Source organism: Mirounga angustirostris, unplaced genomic scaffold, assembly GCF_029215605.1.
Source record: "Mirounga angustirostris isolate CCGP_5_RB_7025 unplaced genomic scaffold, mMirAng1.0.hap1 SCAF_11, whole genome shotgun sequence".
Classification (NCBI taxonomy): Eukaryota; Metazoa; Chordata; class Mammalia; order Carnivora; family Phocidae; genus Mirounga; species Mirounga angustirostris.
In genome coordinates, this window is record NW_026991719.1 from 109149074 (window position 1) to 109155495 (window position 6422).

Below are 6422 nucleotides of genomic sequence, written 5' to 3' on the forward strand. Positions count from 1 at the left end.
TGAGTCCTAAATCAGTTTGCTTTTTTAGTTGTTGGGACAAAATAGTTTTCCATTGACTTTACTATTAGTAGGCAGATTAAGGGTCCCACAAAGATGTTCATATCTAAATTCCTGGAAACTGTAAATCTATTATTATGAAACAAATGGGAATTAAGGTTGCTAATCAGCTGATCTGAAAGTAGGGAGATTGTCCTGGATTACCTGGTCGGGCCCAGTGGTTGTCCTGGATTATCTGATTGGACCAGTCTCACCATGATTCTTAAAAGTGGAAGAGGAAGGCAGAAGAGGGAGAACCAGAGATGGCAGTGTGAGGACTCAGCCCGACATTGCTGGCTTAGGAGTTGGAGGAATGAAGCCATGAGCCAAAGAATGTGGGGAAGCCCCTAGAAGCTGGGAAAGGTGAGGAAATGGATTGTCCCTTCAGAGCATCCACAAGGACTGTAGCCCTGCCAACATCTTGATTTTAGCCCAGTGATACCCATCTTGGACTCCTGACTTCCAGAACAGTAAGATATTAAGGTCGTGTTGTTTTAAGTCCTTAGGTTTGCAGTAATTTGTTTCAGAAGCAATGAAAAACTAATACACTGTTAAAGAAAGTTTTTATATCCATGGGTTATTTAGAAACCTGACCTGGGGGCACCTGGGTGGCTCAGTCGGTTAACTGTCTGCATTCAGCTCAGGTCATGATCCCAGGGTCCTGGGATCTAAGCCCCATGTCAGGCTCCCTGCTCAGTGGGGAATCTGCTTCTCCCTCTCCCTCTCCCTCTGCCGCTCCCCATGCTTGTGCTCTCTCTCTCAAATAAATAAATAAAATCTTTTTAAAAATAATTAAAAAAGAAACCTGACCTGGGGGTGCTTGGGTGGCTCAGCTGGTTGTGCGCCCGACTCTTGATTTCTCCTCACGTCATGATCTCAGGGTCGTGGGATCAAGCCCCACAACCCAGTGTGGCGCCCACTTAAGATTTTCTCTCTCCCTCTCCCTCCGCCCCTCCCTCCCCCAAATACATACATACATACATACATACATACATACATAAAATCTTAAAAAAGAAACCTGATCTCCAAATTAGAGAACTGATAAAAATTCACTAATAAGTAACAGTCACTGAGTCACTTAATAATTATTTTAATCTTTTATTTCAATGACAGTATAGCAGGGTGAATAGTAGTATACAGCTGCTCATTGTGCACTCCAAATTGCTTCTCAAAGGGCCACGATGGGTTCCACCCAAGCCATCTGTCCAGAAGGACAGAACTTCCCTGTCATAGATCTCCCAACCATCTTCTTCACCTTTTGACTTACCCTGCATTTTGGAAGTGCTATATGCTGAAGAGCAGCATAACAAACATTCCTAAATCTCAAAACTGCTGGCATCTTCATGTTCCTTTCAAAGCAAAATAGCTTTTCGTTCACTCTTACCAAAACTCCTGCTCTGATGCCTATGTGACTGAACTCAGACTGAGCTCTTCTAGAGAAGTCAAAAGCCTGAAATTTCAAAACTCTTCTCCTCATAAGTGTAACTCCAGCCTTATCCTTCAACCACCGCAGCTGCTGAAGAACTACACAAGTCGAACAAGTTTCTCATCATTGTGTCTGCCGCACTTTCTTCCATGAGACTGATTAATTCAATCTAGAAAGCGCCCCCTCTCACATCTACCTCAATAATCTCCAGGTCTCATTCAGACCTCCTTCTCGATACACTGTGCTGTGAACAACAGAATTCCCTAACTTTTGAATCTGGTTTTCCCCTTACAGGGCATTTTCTAACTTTCCCACGCCACTATGTTCCAGCTTACCTCTTTAAGGGTCTCTGGGATTAAAAGCATCAAGAAGCTGTTGGATTAATTACAGCCAGACCAAGACCAGACCGCATAAAGGGGGACACCCACGCTGGTAATGATGGAACCAAAAATTCAGTCCCTCCATGGGATGTGAGATAACTCTTAGTATGAGTAATTTATAGGTAATTTGTTCCGAACAAAGGTACAAGGTGTTACAGGTTCCCTGCCTCAGAGGTGGAAAAAGGCTAGGGGACAGAGATGGCACCTATGCACTATCAGAATTCCAAATTCCTAAATCACAGGGAGTTCCAACAGTATATGACCACCTCGGGATCCATGAGGTTTTACCCCGAAGCAGATCAGCTCCAGGCACACATTTTATGACCTTGTACAAAATCAGTAACAAGTAAGACTTCCAAATCCTACAAGTCCACTTTAAAGTATGCATTGTTTGTCTATTCCTTGAAGGAATAAGGCCAACATTGCTAAAAGATACGGAGAAATAAATCTAGAATTAGTCTTGCAATGTTGAATGCAGAGGATTGTTCAAGATAAAGTTCTGGTAAATCAATATTCCTTTGAGGCAAAGCAAGTGCCTCTCTGAGAAGACCAAAATGACACCAAGAACAGCTTGCTGGCAAACAGGAAAAATGGGTCAAGTTCTTAAGGGCAAATAAGTTCTCCATCCTTAGCTTGAGCGTATATAGCCCATTTGGCATCGAGGAAAAGGAGGAGTTTAGCAAACAATTTGGAGACTTGACGCGGTGTTACAGTCTCATTTGCATATGCCCAAAAGGATTCATGAGTTACCAACTTCATTTATTATTTATTGACAGGACAACAGCAACTGTTTTTTTTTTTAATTGCTGGGACCTCAGCAATTGGTGTTTTTGTGGGTTTTTTGGTCAGGACTCCAGAAACTAAATTTTTTTCATCAAATCACTGAGTATGATCGGAAGAGTGATTTCTGTGTGTGTGTTTTGTTTTTTATAAGTTTCTGAAGGAAAGGCATACATGAATATAAGAAACAAAAAACATAATCAAACCCCTTTAGAAATATACGTAATTCAAATATACAACAGCAAAATCCACCAGGATATTCTAACACATGGCGGTAGTTCTCTAAATTTCTCAAGTGTCAGACAAAACCTCCATCAAATTGCTGTTCCCTACCCCCAACCCACCTCAACGACAGTTTCTGAATTACTAGGTAGGGATGTGGTGGGACCCAAGAATCTACATTTCTAAGAGGTTTTTCCATGCTCCTGATGCTGCTGGTTCAAGGATTGCACTTAAAATCCACTGCACTCAAATATGGAAGGCACAGTTCTAGCCTAGTAGAAAAGAACGCTTATCAAGTAGAACGGTGGGGTTGAAGTGTCTGTATTAGGGTTAGGAATGGAGGTTTCTCCCTAAGTGTTTCTGCTTGAACTCTGGTCCTGGATGCCAACTGCCTCTTCATCTTTGGCTAGCGTTCAGAGTTTTTCTTCCATGGAGAAAGGGATGACCAATGAGGCAGTCAAGCAGATGTGTGCAACCAGGAGTCCGTTCCACTTATTTCTCCTGAGGGGTCTCCACTGTCTCTGTGTTACGAGACTGAGCGTTCTTTTCCCTTTTCAACAGCTCTTCAAAGATCTCATTGTGCATGTAAAAGAAGATGTAACCGGTGCAAAGCCTAGCCTCCTGCATCAGAGCTTCTTGGATACTTGATACCTGGAGATCGTTGTAAGTGAACCACACTTGCCTCTCAAAGTCATAGGCATCGCTGATATAATGGCCTGAATTGGGGGTCTGCCCGAGATGGCTGACAACACCAACGAGCCGATAGGTGTAGAGATCGTCCATCTCGGCATTTCCTTTTGGTTTCTTGGCTTCAGTTTCTGTCTTCTCCATATCTAAAAATTGTTTGTCTCCAGGGTTTTCATCGGAACCCGATGCACCTAGGGAATTCACATCGGCCCCCTGGAGACTCAGGTCTGTAGGCTTCCTGAGGTTCTCCGTGTACCACTGGGCATGTTGCTTCAAAAGGGCTTGAAGCAGTGCCTGCTGAAGGGCTTGTTCGTAGAGCCTCATCCTTTCATCCTGCTGGGTAGGCTCAGCCCCTTTTTGGAATTCATTTGAAATTCTGTTTTTCTTACCATCATAAAAATCTTCAATGGTGTCAGCAACACTCTCCAAATCTGCAAACATGGGGGTCTTCTCGTACTTCTTTTGCTTTAGATCTTCAGACGCTTCTTGAGGATAATTGTCTGCAAGGCGTGTTTCTGGACCACTGGTGGGTTTACCTTCATTGTCGTGGATCAGAGAATGGGACGTTTCTTCCAGATTCATCATTAAGCCAGCGGCTAATAGCTCTTTTTCAATGACTGCTCCATCTCCTAGGTTCATCAGTTTGGACTCTGTTGTATTCAGGCCGGAACATTTTCCCAGGTCTTTTTTCTGCTCTTCTCCGTGTGACCCTTCGGAGAGAATCTGGCATTTTTGTGGTTCAGGCTCTTTGTCTGGCCCAGTGTGTGGAACTGGGAAAACACTGGATGCTGAGGTCGGTTTTGTGGAAAGTGCTGGTGGACAAAGGTTTTCAGCACTCATCTTCTGGAAGACTTTTAGGATTTGGGAGTCCCTATTATGCGCATTCTTGCTCACAGGAAGAGGTGGTTTGGTACTTTCATTGCAATGAGATGATAACTTTAAATACTTAGAAATAACAACTTCCTGGTCATCCTTCCTTAGCGACCAAAACTCGTTAAAGATATAACGTTTCAGATGAACAATGAGAACCCTGGGGAGCCTACTGAATTTGTGCACTGCGACAGAACTCCTGTGCTGACATTTCTCACATCTATACTCAAGTTCTTCTGCTCCGAAGAAGAGATCAAAAGCAGACTGAATAGACACAGGGAGAGCTTTCATTCCCTGGGGAAGGTTGATGGAGAGGTAATTACTCACTTCTGTCTTGAGAACTACCTGACCACAGGCTTGACAAATAATAGAGCGCAGCAACTCAAACTCAAAATTAGTGATGACGGGACAGATGAGCACCCTGGTGGCAGCAGTACCCGCAAAGACCTGTTGAGCTGAACTGCCCTCCTCGGATTCAATTTTCATCTTCCAGATTGTGTTTAATTTCTCCATGTTCTCTTTCATCTGAACCAAACAGTGGCCCAAAAACTCATGAGCATCATTTTGTATGTTGCCAGAGAAGATCTCTGCAACTGTCGAAATGGTTTTTTTAATAGTCACAAGTAACCTCTCCTTGATTTTTAGGTTATAAACATTTTTCAAAACAAACAGCTGTGCCAGGCGCATGCTCAGAGCATCAAGGGGAATTTTACCCCATGGGAAATCCTGACTGAGTAAATCATCAGCAAATGATGGAATCGAAAATAAGGACTGTAAAACTGCATTCATGTAACAGGTGTTTCCCAAATTGGGGAGGCCTTGCCATAATTTCTCTGGGTAGAAGTCAAAGGTCTTCTTGAGTTTGTCCCACTCCGGGTCATCCATATTATACTTTGATGCCAACAGAAATGCCAAATATATTTTCTCAGACAGCATCTGAAGAAGACCTGCGCCATCCAGGCAAGGCTTTCCAGGAGAAACGGTCTTGATTAAGGGCTTGGCCTCTAATTTCTTATTCTTTTTTAACACTCCTAACATCAATTTTTTCTTCTCATTGTGGCTTACATACCTCAAGGGATTTGTCTGGGATTTCTTCTTTCTTACAGAGTTACTCTTCCGCGGGATTTTCCCATTCATCTCTGAACCAGATGATAGCATCCTTGTCTTCCCGTATCCATTCTCTAGTAAATTTTTGCAACTATGTTTTGATGAGTTTGATGCAAAGGAAGGCATCTTCTGAAGGTCAGGTGTTCCACTTCCTTCTCCTGTCTGAAAAGATCCACTATTTGGCTTTTTGCGTGCTTTGTGGAATGAGTTTTTGTTGATTTCCTTCGGTGTTGTCATGCTGGCAAAGATACCTCCATCCCTCCCAGGTCTCGTGGATGGCTGAATATTATTTTGATGGACTCTATCCAGGAACATCTTCAACTCTTCAGCATCTCTGGAAGATAATCTTTCAATAAACAAGTAGCTCTTGTTTTGGAAAGTTAAGTGCAGGTGATTTTGCTTTTCTCCATATGATCTAAGGACCACGTTTTTAATATTATTACTTAGTCGAAAAGTTACATGTTCTCCAGTGGTGAAATACACCACCAGTTTGATCTTCTTCTTTCTTTCTACTGTTTCAATGTGTGCTTCTTTGGACCTAGACATCCCCATCTTCCTGCTCCATATTTGGACAAAACCGTGTACCATTAGGGTGGCCATCTTTTCTTCACAAGTAAGTTACACGTATCCTGAATTATTGACAGTCTCAAAGTTCCAATTTGTTTTGCAAGGTCACTTTCGGCGACAGCACCAAGAACTGATTCTTTAGTTCTCTACAAGAATGGTTCTATTTTAGTATTGGTTTTATACTACAGTTTCTTCAGGTTCTGGATGTCCAGCTATTTCGTGATAACACCAATACCATTCAAGAGCTGTATATGATGACACGAGGGAAGAATCTTGATTTCTATGGCAAGGCAGCTACTGGAAAAAAAATCAAGAAAAATCATTTAAGCTATCAGAAAAATGCTTGG

At 42.6% G+C, this 6422-nt stretch overlaps 1 protein-coding gene across 1 annotated transcript; it reads right to left on the minus strand.

Moving 5' to 3' along the window:
- Positions 1–3336: 3336 nt before the first annotated feature.
- USP26 (ubiquitin specific peptidase 26) lies at positions 3337–6108 on the minus strand. Its single transcript, XM_045879716.2, has one exon. It carries the CDS (start codon positions 6106–6108, stop codon positions 3337–3339), a length of 2772 nt encoding a protein of 923 aa, XP_045735672.2.
- Positions 6109–6422: the final 314 nt, after the last annotated feature.